Here is a 22,368-nt window from a genome sequence, read left to right on the forward strand (position 1 = left end):
TTAATAATCGAATTTAATTGTCATGTTTTCTTGTGAGTGGTGTTCTGTGTGTATTTAGTTCTCTGGTCGAGTCCAGTTCTTGTCAGTTCATTGCGTTTGCTGCATCGTCATGTCATGTTCAGATTTATCGTAGTTCCTTTTTTACTTTGAATATTATTATTATTGTTGTTATTATTATTATTTTATTTTATTTAAAATTCCAAATGTCCTCTTTTTTCTTTTATCTTCTAAACACTTTTCCCCCTTTTTTTTTTAGAGCACCTGTGCCTTGTTTTCACTCATAACTCCACCATGCAAACACCTTACTTTGAAAACATTACGGTACTTTTGATGGTACACTGGTTTGTAGGACAATAGCAACATATATACAGTACATCACACCAACACACTTTTTTTTTTCTTGCTTTAGTGACCGTCTCTCCAATAACCAAAACATGAGTTAGCTGCTTTTGGTTTAGATTAAGCAGTGTCCTGTATTTCAATCAAATTATGCTTTCAACACTAGAGGGCGCCCAAGACTGGGAAAACCCGCGTTTTATAAGCATCGTGTAAAGGACAGCAGTGTTGCTCTGTACTCTGCAGCACCTTTACTTTAACCTAGATGACTGCAAAGGTTGGTCTGTTTTTACTAAAACTATACAATTTAGTTGCAAAATCCAATTATAGCTAATTCTGCAACAAACATCATATAAAGGTCAACACTTTTGCTCAGTACCCCTATGTACTCTAGTCTACAGCATCATCACCTTTATTTTGACAAGATGATGGGTTTTTTTAAAAAAAAATCACACATAATAGTACCATAAACAAAATCAGTAATAATATTTCTAGTCCTGCCGTACAGTATTGCAAACACACAATAAAAGCACTAATTAATTAAATAAGATGGCTGGGTTGAACACTGGCAGATGGCAGGCTTGTTTGTTTACATATGTGCTTGTTCACTGCTTCTGATTTAGCCGCCCTTTCATATACTTGCGTGACTGGCTGTCTACATATCTATGTTGAATGATATCTCCCAGCTGCTGTGAACTAGCTAAATGGACTGTTGACAAACACAACCACCCTCACAATGATCTGACATGCTAACATTTCCACCAGATGTCGGATGTCATACAAAGACCCAAACTGATGATGACTAAAGAGCAGTTAATGTACATTATGTACTAATGTAATGTAATAACATTGCTTAATATGTTATCAAAATGACAGCTCAACAACATCGTAATGCCTAAAAGACCAGAAAGGACAAATTAAGTGAATGAGTGAAGAATCCATAGTGAAGAAAAGGAACAGTTTGTGACCCAAAGCATACATGGTGGAGGACATTTTATGGCATAGGCTCTATGGCTGCTAAGGGAATAGATCAGCATTGTTTGATGATCTGACAGCTGACATACACAGTCAATTAATTTTGAAATGTATATAAATATACTTTCTGCTCTCATTAGGGTCACAGGTGAAGCGGAACTTAACCCAGCTGACTCGGCGAGAGGCAGGGTTACCCTGGACTGGTCGCCAGCCAATTGCACACATGTTTAACATGTGCTGTCCCTCTGATGTACTCATTCCTGATCCTATCCATCCTGGTCACTCCCAAAGAGAGCATCTTCATCTCTGCCATCTTCAGCTCTGCCTCCTGTCTTTTCCTCAGTGGGACTGTCTCCAGACCAAACAACAGTGCTGGTCTCACCACAGTTTTATAAATCTTTCATTTTATTTTAGCTGAAACTCTTCTATCACACGTCACACCTGACACTTTTCTCCACTCGTTCCAGCCTGCCTGCACATGCTTCTTTACTTCTTTTCCACGCTCTCCATTGCTCTTGACCCTAAATACTTAAACTGCTCCAGAAATTTAAAAAAATAAAAATAAAAAGATGAAGACTGAAGATTTAAAAATTTATAAATAAATACAATCTCTGAAATTTTGCAAATCTTAAAAGTTCTTCAATAAACATTATTTTAAAAAAACAACAACAAATCAACAAATTTAAGAATTGGAGTTTATAATTTTTTTGATGTCATTATTGGCAAATACATGAATATCGGCTCCAAATATTGGTTATTGGCATCACTAAAAAGGGGTTATCTGTGTCTGCCCTGAAAAAAACTAACATTTCAGTCTATCTTGTACCTAACCCAAAAGCAAAAGGAGTAATTTTAATTCTATTTCTATTTCTTTATTTGATCTCAACAATCATTAAATGAGTTCTTGATTAGTAGCCGTCCATTTTCCATTGCGCTAGTACTCATTAGGGTTGCAGCCATTAACTGGAGCCTATCACAGCTGGCTCTGCGCATGAGACAAGGTGCACTGGTTCTGGACAATCACACATACAGTACAGGCCAAAGGTTTGGACACACTTTCTTATTCAATGCATTTACTTTATTCTCATGGCTGGTTGCTTTGTACTTTCTCACTGAAGGCATCAAAACTATATATGAACTGAGGTTGAGTTGTGTGTTTAACAACAAAAAAAGGTGAAATAACTGAAAACACGTTTTATATGATAGAGTCTTCAAAAGAGCCATCCTTTGCTCTGGTTACTTTTGTTGCATACTTTTGACATTCTGACCTCTGGGAACTCTTTAAAAACGGTTAGAAATCCCTTTCAGGTGACTACCTTTTGAAGCTCATCGAGAGAATGCCAAGAATGTGCAAAAAAGTAATCAGCGAAAACGGTGGCAATTTATTGATGTATTTATTTGATTATTTTCACCTTTTTTTTGTGTTAAGTACATAGCTCCAAATGTGTTCGATAATTGTCATAGTTGTCGTTATAGTTTTAATGCCTTCAGTGAGAATCTACAATGTACATAGTCATGAAAATAAAGCATAGTATTGAATGAGAAGGTGTGTCCAAACTTTTGGCCTGTCCTATACGGGCAATCATTCACACTCATTTATTACATAGGAAGAAAAGAAGATCATTAGCTCAAATTAAATGTAGAAATTGATCTCAGTCCTTGATATTATAGGCTCCAGCTCCTCATGACCCAAGTGACAGTGCACAGATATGTATGGGTGACTTATAATAAAGTGATGATTTTTCTTTCATTATAAAAACTGTATACCTACTTTTGCACCCCATCCTGCATCTTAATTGAATGGCATGATGGATGGACGGATAAATGGGGGGGAGAGAAATCAGCTGACCATCTTAAAGAGTTAAAAACTCAAAAGCTAGGCCGGTCTTCTATGATATGTTGGCATAGTCTAAACAATACTATACCATTTCCCTTTTCCAACAATGAAATACTGTACAAGGCTGAACTGGGTGTGAATTGCTCTGAGTAGCTGCAGCATCAAATTTCAGTGGTTGATGCTGCATATCGCAAACTGTGTGTGCATTTCAGACACCGCAATAAAGCACACAGTGTGACTCCTCGCTGTTTACAGATGACTGATCACCTGTTCAAATGTGTATGTTTCTGGGTGCGAGACTCTGTGTACACATTAATTGACAAAAAACGGTCCGCTCCACGAAAAAAAGTTGTGCCGCTTTTGTAACTTGTCGCCTACCACTTAAATGAATTACTTTTGAAACCAAATAGCGAACACATTAATTTATTTTTATTAGTGTTGTTCCGATACCGTTTTTTGGCCCCCGATACCAATTCTGATAATCAGTTTTGCAGTATCGGCCTTGGTTGTTGTTGTTTTTTCAACATGAAAAAGGTGCCCTGCCATTGGTTCAGAGCATTCAAGGGCCAATAGGATATCCTAGCTTGGCATCAGTGAATGTTGTGCACAAGTAAAACACAAGATGCTGCATCAAAAGTCCTATATTGATGTCGGAAATAATGGTATCGGCATGTTACTTGTTAGAACTTGCCGATGCCGATACCACTGTTTTTATGCAGTATCAGGGCCTCTGCCGATACCGGTATCGGAACAATACTAGTTTTTATCATGCCCTAAACTTCATTGTGGAGTAGTCAAGTTGACTAAGGTCTATTTGCATACTAGCCAAAAGTGGCTCTTGTGTTTTACTATCTTTGTGGGGCCATCTCATTGACATAACGCATTTCCTTGCCCCTTCCCCTAACCCCAACCATCAAAAATGATTGCCTACCCCTATTCCTTACCCTAACCTTACCCATAACCCAATTCAAACCTAAACTCTAAAACCAAGTCTTGACCTTCAAAAAGAGGTCTAAACCATTTTGCTGGGCCCCACATGGACGGGTGGGCCCCACAACTCTGTGAAATCCCTATATTTTGGTCCCAATATCAAACAAAAACAAGACCACACACACACGACTCAAGTTGAAAGTCAATAATAAACTTCAAAACTGGGGAAAACACAACTTTTATTCTGATTACAAATAAAATGCAACAGAGAATACGCGCACTTTCTGCTGAATGTTGTCTCCATTGTCATCTTATTTGTCCCACCTGTCTATTCAGGAACATTCAGACAATGATGTCGTGTCTTTTCTGTTGTTTGATCTCTCACTGTATCTGACATCTTTCTTTTGTTTTGACGTCCTTGCATGCACTTTGTGGTCCAGTGACTTGCCGTAGCTCAGCGCTGAAGCTCGGCCTACGGGCCAGCGGGTACAGCAGCCCGCAGGCGTCATCATGTCCCATCACTTGGACTGAAGTGTGACCAGTGCGCATGGCCTGGTATGAATGGAGCGACACTTTGCGGTGTTGTGAGGGTCCAGTTTCAGCCGGCAGCCCGCCGCGCTTCGCCAAAGCCTCAAATACTTTCTCCAGGTTGGTGCTGTCCTTTGCTGAGGTTTCAAAGTAGACGCAGTTATCACCGAGAGCGTGCAGGACCTCCGCTTGGGAGACTCCCCACTCACATTCCTGGAGATCGACTTTATTAGCGCAGACCACCAAAGCGAGCTTCTGCTTTGTCAAATGGTGTGACAATTTAGTCAGTTTGGATTTGGCTGCCAGGATCTCCCGTCTGAGAGCGCACACCTCTTCAAAAGAGCTCCTGTCATCCACACTGAAGACAAGCAAGAAAATGTCGCCTGCAAAAGAAACAATATATCACTTTCAATGATAGGCTAATTTACACTTTGCGTCACAGGTAACAAATTCAAAACCCCACAAGTCATTTTATGTGGCCTGCCAAAGCTTGCTACGATATTTCCTCAATTTTTGTTTAAAACTAGTTAGTCATTATAAATGTGATATTATGCAAGGGCATACGGTTCCCACCTAAGGTAAGGGACAAGAAGTGTAATTGCGCTCACCCACAAGCCACTAGCTCAGTCTTTCTCAAACAAGGAGGGCGGGCCACTCTGTGGGGTCGCAAGGTGTGATACCAGGGCGTGTGACCTCAGATTTGTTTGTTTTTACATAAAAAGTCAAATGCACATCCACTACAATATGTAAAAGTGAATAAATCACATTGGTTGACATTTAAGCTGTTGATGTTTCATTTGAAATGCCATTATTTTTTATATATGTTTACACAAATGCCAAGCAATACGTTTTACGTTTCTTTCAAGAGTAATATTTGGGGCAGACTAGAAAAAGATTTTTTTCACTCAGAAACTCTCTAAGTACATTTTACAAGGGGAGTTTTGAGTACGTTTTTCCAGTTTATAAAAAAATATATATTCAAAGGTTGAGGAACAAACTCACGACCTTCAGATTGGGAGACAGCCACTCTACCACCTGAGCCATGCTGCGCCTGCTGTGTGTTAGTATATTAATGGTTGAGGTGGAATCCTTGTACCCACAAGACCAGTTTTTGGTCTCATTGTGGACACACCAGTGGCAAAGAGTAAGAGTGGCATGGCTCAGGTGATAAAGTGGTTGTCTCCCAACCTGAAGGTTGTGGGTTTGTTAGTCACCCCTTGAATTTTTTTTTATTTTTATAAACTTGTAAAATGTACTCAAAACGTTCCTTGCAAAATTTACTCATGGATTTCTGAGTGAAAAAAACACTTTACTATTGATTTATTTTTTCAAGTAAATACTGTATTACTCTTTTCTGTCTCTTTTTTTTAATAGTGACGAGCGACGCCAAACCAGGATGCATTGAGAGGTTATCATGGGTGCTGCGGAAATTAGCAATTAATTTGCCTGAAAATCATTATTTATTCAGGAGACATATATTTGTGCTTAAATATCAATGCTAGCAACGTACAGCTGGCAAAACATTGAAATGTTCTTAACGTGGCAATGCACCTGTTACCATTCATGCAACAGAATAGTTTCCTGTTATTTCACTATTCGCTTTTGGTGCCATTTTGTGCCTGGGATGGTTCGAATGTGATTACAGTAGCGCCTAATTGGCTTGTTGGTGAAACACTACCACGCACGACAGCAATATAATAAATAATACGCACCAGTAAGGATCGATAGTCGCCGCTTGGCTGGAAAGTCCCTCTCGCCGGATGCATCTAATATGTCAATTTGGTAAGTTTCCCCGCGTATGCGGAACAGTTTTCGGAGAAAATCCTCGGACGTGGGCTGATACGCCTCCACGAATCCGTCTCGCAGGTACCGTCGCAGGATGGAGGTCTTGCCGACCCGTGGCGCGCCAAGGACAACTATGCGCTTACAGTTCTGAGGCTTGGTGGAGAATGAGTGCTCTTCTCGGGGTTGGTGGACTATTTGCCGTCGCCGCGTATGGCAACGGAGAAGCAAGGCTGCCAGCTGGTCCAGTGGAGAACTCTTGCACGTGTTGTCACAGTTGGTCTGCTGCGTCGCGGCTGCTGCGCCTGTGTGCGTCTTCTTGTCATGCCTCGGTTGAGACGTGGCCACTTTAAGTATCCCCAAACCTACTTTGATCCCCGACAAGTTGAGGTTTTGCGATGCGTTTTTGTACGCCAGTAGGACTTTGGAGGACCCAGGGCTAATTTGCGCGTCTCTGCTGCCAAGGAGCTGGCAATCATCCGAGGAGACGCGACAGCTAAATTGGTGTGAGGTGGAGGACGTCTTTGCACCCGCGGATATGCTCCCAACTTCCATGTTTGATACAATTTTCTATCCGTGGTGTGTGTGTGTGAGAGAGAGTGATGAGTGTTTGGCGCCGTGACTCCTCTGTTCTGGGCATATATAGACCTCGAGCCTCAACCACGTGATCATTTTGCGTCATGGGAGTGTGTTGTTCATCAGGGTATCATACAGCAAGACCTTTTGATTGATGGTCTGAAGCTAGAAAACCTGATTGAAATCAGTAAAGTGACTCATGAGTTTTGGTCATCAGCACTGTATTCACTTGTTATTGTTATTTGCAAAAATATTGGTAACTTATTTTCATTCTCAATAAATGAATAATCAACAGCACTCTTTGCTCCATCAGTGTAAAGAGAACACAGCATTCACTACTAACGTGCAGGATACATTTTATATATCAGTTTATGTGCATGCCTTATTTTTTTGAATTCCCACTTCCAGCTTAAAGGGAGAGTATAAACGATTTAGTGGTGAGCTAATAGAATGCAACGACAGAAGCACGCGCATACTACGGCGCCTAAGAGGGATCACACTTCCCAAGCCTACTACCAATTATTATTTGGAGTGAATGGGTAGTCAGTCCAGCGAGCAGGAGCTCGAGGCTAGTTAAAACGAGCTGGAGAGACTAGCAGGAGCGACTATCCTTCCTCTGGTCTCCTGGCAACTTCACGATTCTGATGGGATTCTGATGTAACCGGTGATGGTGAAGGGTCTTGGATTTTTAACTGGTTTCAAAGATGTGAATAAAAGAGCACAAAAAAAAGGAGAGCGATGATGATGGGATGTTAGCTCGGAAAGGCGGCCAAATTAATAACACTCAGCTCTCAAAAAAGAAAAGGAAGAAAAAAAGAGCGGCTAGTGGGAGAAGCTAACAACAGGTAGCGAGAGCAAAGCAGCGGGAGACAAGTGGTGGGCGCCCAAATCACGGGACTCAGCGAAGACCACCTGCAGGATCCAGCTGTGAAGTATGTGGTGGTCGAATCATTGGGTCCGACACTAGCTGCAAGCACCATCAGATGCTAGCTACGTTTGCAAAGTTCTTCTCCATGGCATGACTCCATCAGGTATCTGTAGCAGAATGATAGTCGCAAAACATGTCAGCCTCTTATAGTATAAGGGAATGCTAAACCTACGATTATATATATATATTTTAATGACATTGATGTGATAGAACATATATTTTTAAATGTTATTGAAATAAACATTGGGCTTGAAAAAGAAATGAAAATGAATGAATTATTAGTTCACCACTAGATGGCACTAAATCCTACACACATGTATACTTTTTTGTCTAATAAGAAGCAGCTCTATGTACTGTCATGCCAGTCTAATCTGCCCAGGTCCTTCAAGTCGACAGGGGTCAATAGTGATGGCCAATGTAATTTAAACTATTAGTAAAGTATTGCAAAGTATTGATGACTTTTCCATAAGAGATGGCCCATGGACCATTACCAAATGCATGGCCGCCTATTGTCTGCGTTAGCACTGTATGGGTTCTCTTCTGTCATCACACTCGCTCTTATTCCTAATGACGTGGCCAAATGTAGCTGTGCTGCAGCACTAAGTATTACGGTAACCACGTGTGCGCAGTTGCCAAGTGTATTTGATGACACCGGGAGGTTTGTAGCTCACTGCCTGACGACGGCCAGGTTTGTTTGGGATAAAAGCTCAAGAGCAAAGAGGCATGTAACTGTGAATTGTGTTTGTGTAGCGAATGCCATTGTAATTGACGGCACATTGGTTTGTTAACTTTTTTTTTTCAACTTTCCTTTTCGGCGAAATGCTGTCTTGTCTCAGAGCATATAGGAGATTTGAGGTGATCGTGTGGGTTAATCTAGTAAAAATAATCATAATAATCTTAAAACATCTGCTTCATGTGGTGGAAATTTGGTTTCAATACTCAAAGACGCCATTGAAACGAACAGCGTGGCAGTAAAGAATAATGACGTAATGAGAATATTGTACTGCTTAACTGTGTTTTTGTGAACGTGTGATTGAGCACGTTGGACCGTTGCAGCTTTACGTCAGCATATCCACCATATTGGATGTGTCAGAGAGCTTCTGTACCTCAACCCAATGTTATGTGCTTGAACTTTATAAAGCACCTTTCTACTAAACTAAAAAAGTCACGTAGGCCGAATTTTCGAAATGCTAAAATGGATTATTTAGCCTGAAAAAACATGAAATAAGCTTTACAATGATTAACATTAATTTAATACTGACACCATTATTATAGAATTTTATAAAAGAAGGGCAATTTAGGTTAAAGTTTCCATACAGGTACTTTAGTACATAAACAAACATCTCTTCCAAGTATCTGACAGATTGTCACTCACTTTTGACTAAATCATTGATTTTATTTTCGAAGCGAAAACTTAAAAGCTGTGCAGCCGTCATTCAAAAAATTGAAATACAACAATAGATGTAGATGTGCTTGTTGATCGTCTCACTCATGCTGAACGGGAAAGCGTGTGCGAGGTTCCACTAACCAATGGCATTTATCTAGCTTACTGCTATTTATGATTTCTATTGCAGATTCATACAACAGCCAGTTAAAAGCAGCTGACAACGGGCTCATGGCTCATGCGCCCAAAACTCAGTCAGCGGATGTGAACAAAAATTCTCATCCAGCGATTCGACGCCTTGGCTCTCAATCTGTGGCTCATTTGGGTGTGTTCTGTTCACAATGTCACAATTCTCAGTGTGGGTTTTGTATTTATGGAGAAATTGTGTCCATTCTGCCAAAGGCACGTCTTTAGGATCTGAACGGTTTCAGTTTGATGACCGAGGGATGCTTCTTCCACACAGCATCCTGGGTAGCTTGGAAGGCTTTAGAAAGTACCTGGAGATGAGAGGGGAGACAGAGGTGAATTGTTTAAAATGTTTTACAAACTTGGAATTTGTAAATGTGTAAATACAACTGCGCTTTTTCACATTAACTGTTCTAAAATTATCAATCAATTCTTTGTTTTAAAAAAAATCTTTGTATTCATCTTCAACTTCTTCCAGTTGGTTAGACAAATACCTAGTTCCAGAAGAGACCCTCCATCCCAGGTCGTCGGGATCCATCCTCATGAGGATGTACAGAACCAGCGAGATGTTCCTTTAGGCCAAAGAAACTTTCAAGCAAATGCCCTACAGCATTGGGATGAATACATAAGGCAGCGCAAACGACAACAGAAAAACTTATCTGGTGAGCTGATTACCCAGACGCAGTCTATTGTGAAATTGTATTTTAAAAGTATAATAATATCCAGCTAGAGAAAAGTTAATCAGCTAGCTCATTTGATAAATATTAAGCATATATGTAAATCAACAACTTGTTTTTCAAGAGCACTCAAATGAACGCCTCAAAACAAAATGTTGATTCCACCTGTGTCCAGGGCTCCTCCACAGGCCAGTCGAAAACTTACTGATGAATCAAGATTACGCTTTCAAAGACCTGCAGGAGCAGAGAGAACTTCTACGTCGAACCTTGCCGCTCATCCAGTCCGGATATGTATGATCCTGTTTCAGCTTTTGTCATATGCATATGTTGCATCATGTCACTATTATTATCGTCTCAAGATTTATTTTCACTGTCTAGATAAGATCTTCAAACTCGTGTTTTTGCTTCAATGCCATATAGGGGAACCGTGTGGGAAGTGAATTTTGGAGTCAACCCCAACGGTATGGAAATGAATTAAGTGGCATCAGAGCCACTCTGACGCAGACGGAACAAGGCATACGGAAAACTGTCACGATCGTCGGACAACCACACAGCATACTTCAAGAAGCTGGTAGACTCTCTCGCACACACATACATAGAAACATTTTAGAATTTTGAAAAATTAAAATTGATAACAATAATAACCCTGCTGTATTGTAGTATTACAACTACATGCTGCTCCTTTTCATGGAGAAGTCGTGGGTTCGATTCCCAGCCAGCGCATCAATACTCCAATACAGTCAAAGCCAGTCCTAAGACTGATTACGACAAAAAAACACACACAAAAAATATCAAGTCTGGATATTGTGTAAAAACAGATACAAACGAATAATGCTAGTGACCTGCTGCAGTGAGTCTGGCGACCCCTAATGGGGCAAGCTGAACATTGCAATATTAAAAAATAACTTCTCAGTTAAAGATCTTCTACATATTAGTGGATTAACCATTACAGAAATATAATAATGATTCAGGTAGTTGCTGTTAATTTTGGGGCTACTGTGGCATAAACCTACATTTGAAGATGCAGTTATACATTTGTTAAGCTGTGTGTAGAAATCCAAGGACCTGCTACCTTCCTTTCCAAATTCTATACACATAGTAGATGCTGAGCATTAATACACCTGGCCAAAAGTTTTTTTTTTAATTATTATTCTTATTCTTAATCCTTCTGGGTGATGCTTAGGAATCTCTTGTGCTGAGAGGCTGCGTCCAGCTTCTCAGATTTTGGATCCAAATAAAGACATGCAGTTACGTGCGCTTCAAGAGGTCCTGCAAGGCTTGGAAATCAACAAGAAGGTAATGCAAATTAATTGATGCAATTTATCCCTGAATGTGTTTAATTCATGTCTGTCTGGTTCATCATAATATACAGTACCGATGCAATTTGCTCCTGTGATATGATGTTTTCGTTTATACTTAACTGCAACTTGTAATGTTTGTGATTTAAAGTGATGCTACTAAAATCACCAAGACATTTCAGTGAAACTTAAGCAAAGAACTGACATAAAATGTTTAAGTTCACCGAATACATTTGCATTCAAATCCGATCCAGAGATTATTTTCAATACATGTAATAGTTCATCAGGTACACCACAAGAGATTAATTGGATCTACTTAATCAAAGTGGCAATAAAATCACACTTCATTAGTGAAACTACAATCCTATAATAAACATTTTGTGAAGTCGGTACCACGCTGACAATTTCAGTCGCAACAGAGATGTAATATTTTTGATAAATTTGGGTCTTCTCTGCACAACGAGTCTAGATCAGCCTAAATACGTTTATTTGATTTTATTTTTGTAACCCGAATTAGCTTTCTTTTATTGATGGGGCCATAATGTCCATTCTAATTGTACTGTATGATTTTTGTCATCACATATTTACAACAGTCTTTCTGTTCTCTAACAGTGCACATGAATCAGATACGACCAAACATTTTGTTTGTGCGTCCTGTATTTCAGCACAAACATTGTACTACTACTCATACAAGACTGCCCACGCGCTATGTACACTCTGTCCCCGTTTGCTTTTCAAACTTGATCTTTGGATCACACTGTCCTGTTTTATTTTCTGATTAAGTAACACACGTGCATGTACGTACTCAATCCCACAAAATGTGTATTATTAAAAGTATTGGGCCGCACCTCCAATCAATGTATCATTTAATCCGAATTTGTGATTGTAAGCAGTGAGAAGCCACACTGAATCTTAATTGGCATAACAAAAATTGTTGGACGCTTCCAACATTGTGCAAGCAGTTTGAGGAACCACTTTCTGTTCCGGCATGTCTGTGTCCCAGTGCAACATCTATAAAGGCTTGCATTAGTTTTGTGTGGACCAAAAAACTAAAATTCAAATTCAAAAAACAATTTCGTCAATGAAATAAAATTTAAAAGAAAATGCTTTTAAAAAAACAAAAACTAACTGAAACTACATTTTATGTTTACAAAGCTAACTAAAACTAACTATAATTATAGGGAAAATGTCCTTTGTCTTAGTCTTTGGTAATTAATTTAATGCACGAGTCTTTGGGGATGATATTAACCGGAATAAGGACGTCATCTAGCAGCAACCAATAGAAAAGCACTTTCAGATGACGTTGCTCTTAGGTGACAATTTTTTATGCTTGACCTTCGGCTCCAATGGCTCGCCTCGCCTGCTTTTCATTTAACTCAGCCAAAAGAACAGTAGGTTAGAAATGAGTTACTTTTTCCATTTTACCATGGTGTTCATTAAATATTGCGCACAAGTAATAAGCATTAAAAAAAAGAAAAAAATACTGAAACTAACTAAAACCAAGCAGTTTTTAAATAACTAAAAGTAATAAAAAAAACTCACAGAACGACCCTGAAAACTAATTAATACTAACTAAAGAAAAATTTAAAAAAATGTTTAAACTCAAAACGAAATAAAACTAACTAAAATGAAAATTCCAAAACTATACTAACACTGATGTGGATGAATGTAAGAACCCTGTCCTCAACCTTGTCACAGTTTTATTTTATTTTAAGGAAAATATTTTTTTTGCATCAAGGCAAGCAACAATCACCTCAAGGACATTTTTTATCCCTGGACTAGTAGACTAAACAGTAGCACCTCGAGGTTGTGGCTTTAATACTAGGAAATTTGTTTTGTTTTTGTTTGACTATTTAGTCGTTTTTTATTATTTTTATTCTGGGTGTAAAGAATGTGTCTGGCAAAATGCATGTCCTTGCATTACACAGAGTAGTTTTTTAATGTACAGGGTGTTTCAAAAAATGTCCAGTCTTTTGAAATATCAATGCAGTACCCGTCCGTCCGTCCGTCCGTCCTAGCTACCAAAACTAAAAACTGTAGGTTTCATGTTGGAAAAATAAAAGACCTGTAAATAAACATTTGAATCAACTAGAGCAGAGATTGTGAGTAATTAGGCTCCGGCCCAAAAGCAGGATTTTCACCTCATGTCGTTCTAAGTGAATGGACAAAAAATTCCCAGCCGCATCTTCTAGAAGGTCTTTACAGGAGACTGGATGCTATTGTAGCTATAAATGGGGAACCAGCAATACTGCAGATATTTAAAAAAAAAAATATATATATATATATATATATATATTTTTTTTTTTACTTTCTGTTTATGTTCTGTGCAGGTGTCCCTGTACTTTTGTCCTCATAGTGTAGCTGAATTAATTTGGATGAGACAGAAGGGAATGTCCAAAATGGGAAATAGGTTATATGTTGATTGGCCATATTATGCAGTTTAGGTCACAGCTGAGATTCATGAAGTATCAGAACATTAATGTTCTGCATTATAATTACTATATCAGCACGGGCAATCAGTTCCCAATTACTCAAAAGCGCCAGATGCTTATTATGGACTCATTTATTCATATTCCACCATTTTCAATTATTTGTGTTGTTGTTAAAATAAGCAGAAAATGATAGCAAGATGTGCCATCCATATAATTGTGGAGAACCTGAAAAATTATCGGAACATGAAAAGACCACACCATCAAAATTTATTGAACCTCTAATGTGACCCGAGGCTTAAAATAGAGGAGAACTGCATGAGGTGAAAACAAGATTGTACTTGGATTTAACATTGTGCCCCCCCCGCCCCCCCCGCAATAAAATCCCTTCAGAAACTATTGTTCAAACAATACTGTGCAGTTGAAAGGGTTTCAGAAAGCTGAGTGTTTTCTGTGCCCGTCTGGAGGAAAATTAATAGGATGCACATCCTTTATACAAAGACAACATAATGTGACTTAAAAAAAAAAAAACAAGGTGTGCTAACTTCCAATGACCACAATGTGCTACTTGGATTTTAGGATCTCAACAAACTGGAGGTGATTGGCTCGAGCAAACCTGCTTTTAAAGAGTGCCACGATGTTTTCTTGGAAGAGGAAGAGTGTATGAACAAGCACCGTTTGGAGATAGATAATGAGAATGTGTGAGTCGCGTGAAGTGGAACTGTGGGACAATCCCAATGTACATATAACAATTGAACAGAATAGGTTGAAATGTTAAGCTAAATAAGCCAGTGCACAAACACTGAAAATTTGACTAAACTAAAAAATACATTTAAAAAAGTAATTTGTTGCAGCCAATTTTTTTTTTTCTCGTTATATTCACGATTTGGTTGAAAGCATCCTTTTCAATTAATATAAATCAAATACATTTATTTTTCCCAAGCCAAATAAAAAAAAGTTACATCCAAGTAACTTTTTATTTTGGAATAAACTAATTCAAGCCAATTTTATTACTTTACCTCAAATTTCTGATTCAGTATGAACAAAGTCTGTGGGGTTCAACCTGAGGTGGTTGCCAGACAATTGTAGGGCACACACAATTTAGTGTTCAACTAACCAACCATGCATGTTTTTGAGATGTGGGAGTAAACTGAAGTGCCTGGGGAATGCCCACGCAGGAACCTGCAGAACATGGAAGCACCACGTGGGAAGGCTGGAGGCTAGATTTGAACCCTGGACTGCTGAATTGTGAGGCGGGCATGCTTACCAGTGGGCCGCCTAGCTGGCTGAGTTTGTGTTTAAAGCAAAGACATATTTGCAATCAAATAACAAAATGCCAGTAAAAACAGGAAAACTGTTCCTAAAAGATCTTGTTTATCGTGAGTATTTTCAATCTTGTGCAGTCTTTTGTAGAATTACATGAGTTTTAACTTATAATCCTTGTTTTGTTTTTTTGGGCTAACTAGTACATACAACACATTTTTTGCAGGTTAAAAAAAAAGTTTTTCATTTAGCTCCCCTATGTGTGTAACATTTTTAACTAATACATATGAGAATTCAAGACAGACAAGAAAAACGTAATTTGTACAGCTTTAGCTTTTTTTTCTCCAATAAAAAAAAACGTTAATTTTTTTAATTAAAAACAACTTTTTATAGGGACAGTTTTCTGTTTTTAATGGGTTATTTGACTGCAAATTTCAATTAGCTTGAAGTTAGCAGGCTTGGTGGCCCACTGCTAAGCACATCTGCCTCACAGTTCAGCAGTCCAGGGTTCAAATACAACCTCCAGCCTTCATGTGTAGAGCTTCCATGTTCTCCCTGTGCCCTGTACGCTAATTGAACACTAAACTGTCCCTTGATGTGGTTGTGTATGTTTTGTTCATTTGTGTGGCCTACAATTGCAACCAGCTCAGGTTGTACCCCGCAAATTTCATACTGAATCAGAAATTGGATTTGGGGTAAAGTAATAAAATTGACTTTAACTAGTTTAATCCAAAGTAAAAAGTTGCTTTGTTGGTTTGGGAAAGGTAAATGTATTTATTTATATTAAATTGAAAATGATGCTTTCAACCAAATCATGAACATAACAAGAAAAACAAAACAAAAATAGCAAATGACAGCATTTTTTTTTGTTTAGTCCAACCAAACACGTTTTTCAGTGTCAAAATTAATCATTTAACTGACAAGTAATGGATTATCAAATTAATCAACAACTATTTTAATAATAGAGTAATTGTTTGGAGCTATATTTTAATTGAAAATGGTCCAAAACCTCTGATTTCAACCTATTTTCAGCAATTGTTCACTGATTTCTGTAGTCAGGTAACATAGTACAACATCAATCCCACCCTTTTTTTAAATCACTATATGAATACTAAGTAATCAAGGAAACAATGCTTTTGTAATACACAATAATGCAAAAATTAAAATGAATCCAATTAGTTGATTAATCGATTGAATAAACGATTGATTAATTGATTCTAAAAAATATTCAACAGTGACAGCACTGGTGCTGATTATAAAATCTATATCAGCATCTACAATATAGATCACTAAAGCAGGCTATGTCGTGACAGAGATGTGTTTTCCCTTATTACAGTATATAACTTCTAATTATTTAGAAGCAAATTTTCAAGCAAATAATAATAGAAGCAAATAGTCCTGTAATTTGTAGCTCTCTTCTCACACTGCGGGGTGAGACCAAAAATTTGGTAAAAATAATATAATAATGATCACCATCTTCAAAAAAAACAACTAAATTCATCATTTTGTTTTCTTCCACAGTGAACCACTGGCACAAAATAATGATGGTCACTCGAATACTCTCCTCATTCCTGCTATGAGGTTCGCTGGCCAGCTTGCTAGCTGGACTGGAAACTCTCCTACTCAGCAGGTACAGAATGGCTGAAGTATGGTGAATATATCGGCATTTCTGCCAAATGTCTCCTCCTTTCTTCAAATACTTCTTCGCGTGTTGTCCAGGGAACGATAGGAATCAGCACTACAGTGTTACTTGAGACTCTTGTTGGAGAACGAGTCTCGTCTCACCTGGAGATATCCAATGTGGGCAGCACGACCCTCCTCTTCAGCTGGCAGCAGCTTCCCCTGCCACAGAACTTCTCAAACCTGCAGTCACAATCAAGCTGCCCGCACTTCTACTTCAACACCTCCTCAGGTATAGACGACAACACAAACAAACCAAACGAATCGTACTTGTCATCATTCTCCTCAGGTGTCATCTATCCAGGCGAGACCCAGCAAGTGGAGTTTATATTTAAATCAGCCAGGCCAGGCATTTTAACTGAGCAATGGCAGCTCAACACGCACCCTTTGCTGCAGCAGGGAGCCTCGATTCAGGTCACATTGAAGGGGGTTTCCCAGTTCCAGGACACAACTGCAAGACAGAGGCAATTCATAGAGGTACGATACATTCCAGCATTGTATCTTGTGGCATATAGTTTCATTTGTTCCATGACCGCACTTGTAACTCCATTGAAATGAATGGAAATGCCATTAATCTGTTCTAACTTTGCAACAACAACAAAAACACAAAGGTAATGTTATTTGTTGCAAGGAAAAAAAAAACATACAGTAGTGACCTAATTAATTAAATAAAACGTAAAGAATTAAACAGTTTCTGCTTCATTTCAAAGGACTTCGTGTTGCGCCTTCTGGTGTGCACACCTCCACCACCCGGGGGCAGTATAATAGTCATATGGGTTATGTACATGGGGATGGTCGCAGTACTTTTTGTCATTCTTTACAGAGCAAGCCTTAAAATATATATTTTTTCATTATGGAGTAGTTTTACAAATGAATGGCTTCATTTGAGGAACAACTTTCTAATTTTGTGGAGCATTTTTTCCCCGCACGTTTCCAGGCACCTAAAGCAAGTGTTTATATATAATCGAGAGTTTTTATTTCTTAAATTCACATTGTGTATAACAGCAAACTGTATATTCTTGTCTAGAAGCAAAGCTAAATTGATTAAAAAAAAAAAAAGTACTGTAATGTAATTTGAGAGCATTTGTTGGGCATACCTCAAAAGTCAAATTCAAAACACAAAGAATTCTATTGTAAAGAAAAATATTACTAATATTATAAATATTTTGTACTACTTATTATTCATTCATTTACCAAACCATGCCTTATTATATTTTTATACTTATAAGTCTCCTCCTGGCTGACATACGGTGTAGTGTAGCATAATTCACGTGTGTTTCCGGTTAAGTGGACTTTCTTTCTGGAGTCCAATCACCTAATTAATGAATTTGCCTGCTATTTTGTTGTTCAAAGTTGGATGTTTTCTGCTTTAACGCCTGCTCCATCCAGATATCTGTAAAAAGTGAACTCAATCAACCCATCCGTGTTTTTGGGTGTTAAACGCACTAGCTTTGTCAGTCTTAGGTTAGCTTAGCAATTAGCATGGTTTCTTCCTCTTTCCTCGCCATCACTTTGTGAGAACAAAACTTGTCGGATGTGTATCTTATTTACCGCAACGGAGGTGATAATTATTGACTCACGAGTGAGTTTTGCGTATTTTGTTTGCATTACACTGAACAGACTTTCCAGTTACAATAATGTAGAGAAAAATATTTCTAAATGAGACTAAGAAACCGTTTTTGTTTTTTATGCTGTGTCCAACCACTGGTGTCTGAGAAGGAACGGAATGTAAAAAACTTAACTATTTTTGGTTGGTGTGTCTACAGACAAAGCTGGAAAAGACAGCTAGACTGGAAACCTGCCGAATGATTGTGTACGAGTTACTGCGAGGAATTCAGACTCCAGAAAGATGCAACTCTCCTGCAGAGCCATACACGGTATGAAATCTGACATTCCACTATAGTCATTCCATATTTCACCATTTATTAGTGCATATCTGATCATCTTGATCTACTCACTATTGCCTCTACACTATAAAAAGAGTTATGTTAACATGTTACCTAACTGGGTCGATTGAGAGGTTGATTAAATTGTTCAAAGGAATATAGGACATAGCCAAGAGTCTTAAAACCCCCGTTGACCTAATTACTAACAGACAAGGAAATCCATCATAAATTGAGATTACCATTATATTATATTACATTACATTACATTGTATTGTATCGACACCTTCTTAAAATAATCCCCTAAGTCATTTTTCAGGAAACACAAAAAAATTTACCATTTGCATCATGAGGAGAACATTTAGGGAAAAATAAGAATTTTTGCAAAAAAAATAATTTAGGCAATTATTTTAAGAGGGTTATATTATATTATATTATATTATATTATATTATATTATATTATATTATATTATATTATATTATATTATATTTAGTGCTGTCAAAATTAAAGCGTTAACTAATTAATTACCGGTAATCACAACAAATTATCGCATTAATCATGTATTAACGCAGATTAATCACACTATTAATTTTGACCGCAGATGATCCTTTAGCTGACGGCGGACGGTTACATTAAAGGTAGCACAGGTTGTGTTTGAGCAATAAATATAACTGCATGCATTAAAGTAAAGCATTTTGCGTCTGACATTGAGAATATTTCATCATAATATCATAATATTGGGGTCATTTTTTTTTTCATTTTAAATTATGCAAGTAATCAACTGATTAGAAAAAGAGAATAATGAGAGTGTGCAGTGGATCAAAAAATGTTATCACATTAAATGTAGAAAGAATTAACACATAACAGGTGCTCTTCAAATTTGGCGGGCAAAAAATGTTGGTAAAACCCTTTTTAATTAAGTGATTAATCAAAATTCTAAAATGTGATTAATCTGGTTAAAAATTGTAATCGTTTGACGGCTCTAATTATATTATATTATATTATATTATATTATATTATATTATATTATATTATATTATATTATATTATATTATATTATACACTTTTGGTCCAAATTCATAAGTGCACTTTTTTTTTTGTGTCCAAAAATGTTTGGGGACTTTTGGTTACATTTCTACTGGCCCATTTGGACCAGCCTGGCACTGTAGTTAGTGCCCCAACACAGCGGCACATTGTCTCCGGGCCACCTGGTCACCGTTAATGTTGAACCCTGCTTATGTAAAATGAGTGCCTTGCCTCAATAAAGGTTGTGAACGTTTTATCCCATCTTTGTGTTTAGTTGCAGTACCTTGATCAGTCAGAGGAGGACCTAAACAAGCTTTTACAAGAAATGAATCCAGAACACATCTGGGACCTCTCTGACCCAAACAAACAGGTAGAAAGAAACATGATGTGATAATGCGCTGCAGTAACACATTTTCACATCCTCTTTATGGTTGCTGTGGTATCTTTGAATGTGAAAGCATTGAAGATGAGATAGTGGGGGTTTGTTTACATGGTGACATAATGAGCATCTGGGTGTGTGATATGATGGGTCTCTTTGAATATAAATGTGTGTAATGTTTAGAGTGTGAAACATAGGTAAAATCCTTGTGCCTCCAAAACCATCACTTGTCAGGACACAAACGAATAGGCATGTTCAACCAGGCCATTTTCAACACTTTAGGTTGGTCTTTTAATTTGTAATAAGAACACAAACATGTAGACAAGACTTGTAAATAAAATATTAGATTAACCAAATTTTGGCATAGAAGGTTTTGGTCCAATGTCAGCAATTTTATGCTTAGTGTATTTCTCCTCTTTCTAACATCTGAATCCCACTACTTTTGGTTACCATGGTAACGGGACACTAGAAATGTGCATCTGCATTGATCAGAAGCAGAGGAGATAGTGATTCACATCTTTCATTGCCTCAAACAGCACTATTACCAACATAAAATTGATATAATATATGTGGAAGTAATCTAATGAATGTTCTCAGCTGTGATAAAATGTATTTGAAATACGAATAAACACACAACGCTGGACAGCTATTTTAGATTATAGTTTGAAAAAATGCAGCGTGGATAATTTAGTAAGCATTCCTGTGTGTGACAAAATGTATGTAAAATCAATATTAAGTCACGTAAGAGCTCTACAGTTTGAAACGGTTCTGTATTCAGTCAGTCTTCATGAATATTAATTTTTTTGACAGGATAATCCTCAGGATGACGAAATGGACAGTCGGCTTGCTTCGATGGATAAGCTCAATGATGATGAGCAAGACACGAACTGTGATGACACGCAAAACAATACAGAAAACAAAATAATACAGATGAATGAGTGAATGGATGAAAAATTGCCGCCATTGTGACCTGTACAGAGAAGAGCAGTAAGAATAAACATGGCTGCCAATTGTGAGCGTGCTCTCATCTCTGGCGATATGGCTGCGTTCAGAATTCACATTCAAAATATTACATGGAAGTCAGGACATACCTGCCACCGTTTAAAGTGCCTCTGATTAACCCCTAAATAAAGTTCTTCCAGGAGGTTTTTGCTGACATTTTTATCTTTCTAGCAGAAGCTTGAAGGTTTGCCGTTTGAAACTATGCATATTTCCTCCACCTTGGCAAAGGCCCCATGTTCGAGCTGAAGAAAAACAGCCCCAAAACATGCTGCACATCCCTGTTGCCAGATTTCCGTGCCAAACTTTTTTTTTTTTAAACTGTGACTTAAGTTGGTTTCATTGGACGATAACACATGTTTTGGAGATTTGGGAGATTTCAAGTGTTTTTGCAAATTGTAACCAGACTTGTATATATTTTTTAAGATGATAGAGGCTTCTGCCGTGTCGTCTTACCCCTCATACACCTTAGTCCATACAGTATGAAGATGGAAGATTGTTGTCACATGCGGGCCTAATTAACAGCTAATATTTGCCAGAAATTCCTGCCGCTCCTTCAATATTCTTTAAAGTCTCCCTGACTATTTTTTTCCTATATTTAATGCTTTGAAAATATTTTTGTAACCTTCCCCTGATACTTAAGAAGCTGAGTTAGCAGCCCAAGCTTTTAGCTTAGTAGTCAGAGAGCTCAACTTCCAAGCGTTCAAGGTGACAGCACGAGGTCGTAGCCCGATGAGGTGTAGGTTGGAACAGTGCAATAAGGTCACCATTACATTGACTCCCCCATCTAGCATGAGTTTCAGTGTGACTAATATTCTGGGTGTGCACACTTGTGCAACCACATTTTTAGTTACCATCTTGTTCAAATGTTTTTCAATTGTGTTGTAAGTCAGAATGCTATAGAACGATTTGTTCCCATTTTGAACAAGGGTGTGTAGACTTTTTTTTATATCAACTGTATATTTAATCAACACAATTTTTAAGCCACTGAAAGCTTGAATAAATAAATGTTTTGATCCATTCAATCTAATCACTATTAGTTTCAAGCCTAATTTGCATTTTTTTATGGGTGGGATATCATCACCATCCTTGATATATCATCCATTTCTTTAATCACAGTAGTTTCCTGTTAAATTGTGAAAGTTGACATACATACATAGAGTATATTCAGACCGTGTGTCTAATCAGAGCATCATGCATTGTATTAATAAAACCCGGAGTTCTCCCAGCGATGATCCTGGTGAATCCTGACTCATTCATCCACGCAACAG

General features: G+C 37.9%; 2 protein-coding genes across 6 annotated transcripts; one reads left to right on the plus strand and one right to left on the minus strand.

Moving 5' to 3' along the window:
- Positions 1-4,359: 4,359 nt before the first annotated feature.
- rasd2b (RASD family member 2b) lies at positions 4,360-6,987 on the minus strand. Its single transcript, XM_086083174.1, has 2 exons — positions 6,319-6,987; positions 4,360-4,989 (listed from the first exon to the last, which is right to left on the minus strand). The coding sequence occupies exons 1-2, from the start codon at positions 6,941-6,943 to the stop codon at positions 4,460-4,462; spliced, it is 1,155 nt and encodes a 384-aa protein (XP_085939300.1). The 5' UTR covers positions 6,944-6,987; the 3' UTR covers positions 4,360-4,459.
- Positions 6,988-7,476: 489 nt separating this feature from the next.
- Positions 7,477-22,075, plus strand: mycbpap (mycbp associated protein). Of its 5 annotated transcripts, none has more exons than XM_086083060.1 (14): positions 7,478-7,995; positions 9,467-9,601; positions 9,679-9,797; positions 9,941-10,124; positions 10,315-10,430; positions 10,560-10,710; positions 11,323-11,435; positions 14,446-14,567; positions 16,651-16,759; positions 16,849-17,041; positions 17,099-17,286; positions 18,576-18,686; positions 19,994-20,089; positions 20,909-22,075. In XM_086083060.1, the coding sequence occupies exons 1-14, from the start codon at positions 7,983-7,985 to the stop codon at positions 21,038-21,040; spliced, it is 1,782 nt and encodes a 593-aa protein (XP_085939186.1). In that variant the 5' UTR covers positions 7,478-7,982; the 3' UTR covers positions 21,041-22,075. The 5 variants fall into 5 exon arrangements, with proteins under 5 accessions (XP_085939183.1, XP_085939186.1, XP_085939188.1 ...); XM_086083062.1 differs by having other exon boundaries at positions 17,114-17,286; XM_086083057.1 differs by having other exon boundaries at positions 7,477-7,995; positions 16,849-17,286.
- The last annotated feature ends 293 nt before the right edge of the window (positions 22,076-22,368 follow it).

The sequence above is a fragment of the Leptonotus elevatus genome, chromosome 8, assembly GCF_054856555.1.
Source record: "Leptonotus elevatus isolate MCC_2025b chromosome 8, RoL_Lele_1.0, whole genome shotgun sequence".
NCBI classification, from domain to species: domain Eukaryota; kingdom Metazoa; phylum Chordata; class Actinopteri; order Syngnathiformes; family Syngnathidae; genus Leptonotus; species Leptonotus elevatus.

Coding starts and splice junctions, on each gene's coding strand:
- rasd2b (XM_086083174.1), bottom strand. CDS start 6,943: ATGGAAGTTGGGAGCATATCCGCGGGTGCAAAGACGTCCTCCACCTCA. Junction 4,990..6,318: donor GCGACTATCGATCCTTACTG/GTGCGTATTATT, acceptor TTTCTTTTGCAG/GCGACATTTTCTTGCTTGTC.
- mycbpap (XM_086083057.1), top strand. Junction 11,436..14,445: donor GCTTGGAAATCAACAAGAAG/GTAATGCAAATT, acceptor CTTGGATTTTAG/GATCTCAACAAACTGGAGGT. Junction 20,090..20,908: donor TCTCTGACCCAAACAAACAG/GTAGAAAGAAAC, acceptor TTTTTTTGACAG/GATAATCCTCAGGATGACGA.